Here is a 1589-nt window from a genome sequence, read left to right as displayed (position 1 = left end):
GTGTACGTGTATTTTGTATTTTTGTGTTTATTTCTTCTTTTCCTTTCCCTTCCCTTTCTTCCCTCCTCCTCCATCATCCTCTCCCATTCCTTCTTTGATAGCTTTAGCTCTCTTCTTTCCAAGAGGAGTCTTGTTAAACCAAGCCTACATTAACAAAAAAGGTATAAAATAATTATTAGTTCTATTTATACTATAATTACACATGTACATGTATGTACATATACATTTGTAGATTATTTTTAGTAACAAGGTTCTCAGTATTAATTTGCATCAACACTGAAGATTAGGGTTCTGCCTATAATACATGTACTACATGCAGATGCTATTTTTAGTAACAACTAACAAGGCCCCTAACTTATACACTGCTATACATACTATTTTTAGTAACAAGGTTCCTAAACAGTTCTAATAATAGGTTTACTTTGTATGCTTCCTCTTCTTCTCTATAAATTGGATCAATTTTAGCAAGAAAAGGAATGAATTCTGCTGTGGTTAATGGACACTTACGAAGCTAAAAAGTGCAAAAAAAAAGTTAATATTAAAATTAAAAATTATTATTATTATTATTATTATTATTATTATTATCAAACAAAGCAATGAAAGCAAAGCTAATTATTATTATTATTATTATTATTATTATTATTATTATTATTATTATTATTATTATTATCATTATTATTATTATTATTATTATTATTATTATTATTATTATTATCATCATCATCATTATTATTATTATTATTATTATTATTATTATTATTATTATTATTATTAGTTGTTGTATTCTTCTTTCAGTCAGTACTTGTGTTATTCCAGTGATCATGTGTCCTGGAGTGTATCCGTCTGATACTTTAGCTAATGAACTCATGTCAAATCCATCAGTAACATGACCGCCATGTTTCAGTATAAGACTCTTCCACTGCACTGATAGTACATAAAATAATAAAACAATTGTATTATTAATTTTTGCTATTCTACATGTGCATGTTTGAACTGATTCTGACTTCAATTTTTCAAGCTACAGCTATTTTAACCCTTGTAAAAATTCCCAGCAAGATCTTGTTAATTTTCTTACAAGATCATGACAAGAATCTTGACAATAATTCGCAAGATCTTTCCTGAATTTGGAACAAGGATCATGTAAGATAGTGGAAGATCTTGCTATCAAGATTCCTTCAAGTTCTTGCATGGTATTTTAGCATACAATGCTCTTTTAAAATTAATGCAACAGTAAGATCTAGGCAAGATCTTACATTGCATGAATGCATAATACATGTGTAAAATGTTGTGAAATGTGAATGTGAATGTCATTGATTTTTTTGATTGAAAGTGATTAAAACTTCAGTTTCTTTATAATGCTGCCATTACTGTTAAGGCTATCGTGGGTTGTCAGCTACTTCCTGTGACGTCACATGATTTGTAAGATCTTTCAAGATCTTGTAAGACTCAAAATACTGTGATGTGTGATCTTACAGTATCATAAGATCATGGCAGATTTTTCAAGATCATAAACTTATGAGATTTTGTAAGACCTTATGAGATTTTAAGTTAACAAGATCATGTTAGTTCTTACAAAGTTCACAATGTGG

General features: G+C 28.5%; 1 protein-coding gene across 1 annotated transcript; it reads right to left on the bottom strand.

Moving 5' to 3' along the window:
• Window positions 1–19: 19 nt before the first annotated feature.
• Window positions 20–961, bottom strand: LOC109591736 (IQ and AAA domain-containing protein 1-like). The gene is made up of 3 exons (XM_020007397.1): window positions 803–961; window positions 422–511; window positions 20–144 (listed from the first exon to the last, which is right to left on the bottom strand). Exons 1-3 carry the CDS (start codon window positions 866–868, stop codon window positions 28–30), a joined length of 273 nt encoding a protein of 90 aa, XP_019862956.1. The 5' UTR covers window positions 869–961; the 3' UTR covers window positions 20–27.
• Between the last annotated feature and the right edge of the window lie 628 nt (window positions 962–1589).

The sequence above is a fragment of the Amphimedon queenslandica genome, unplaced genomic scaffold (assembly GCF_000090795.2).
Source record: "Amphimedon queenslandica unplaced genomic scaffold, v1.1 AMPQUscaffold_7384_Cont20664, whole genome shotgun sequence".
NCBI classification, from domain to species: domain Eukaryota; kingdom Metazoa; phylum Porifera; class Demospongiae; order Haplosclerida; family Niphatidae; genus Amphimedon; species Amphimedon queenslandica.
The sequence above is the reverse complement of the archived record's forward strand: the minus strand, read 5'-3'. Positions and strand labels throughout refer to the sequence as shown.

Excerpts from the sequence above, each read along its gene's own strand:
- LOC109591736 (XM_020007397.1), bottom strand. The coding sequence starts at position 868 with ATGAGTTCATTAGCTAAAGTATCAGACGGATACACTCCAGGACACATG. Across the intron at positions 512-802 it reads TGATCACTGGAATAACACAA|CTTCGTAAGTGTCCATTAAC; the intron begins GTACTGACTGAA and ends TGCACTTTTTAG. Across the intron at positions 145-421 it reads AAGAAGAGGAAGCATACAAA|GCTTGGTTTAACAAGACTCC; the intron begins GTAAACCTATTA and ends TTGTTAATGTAG.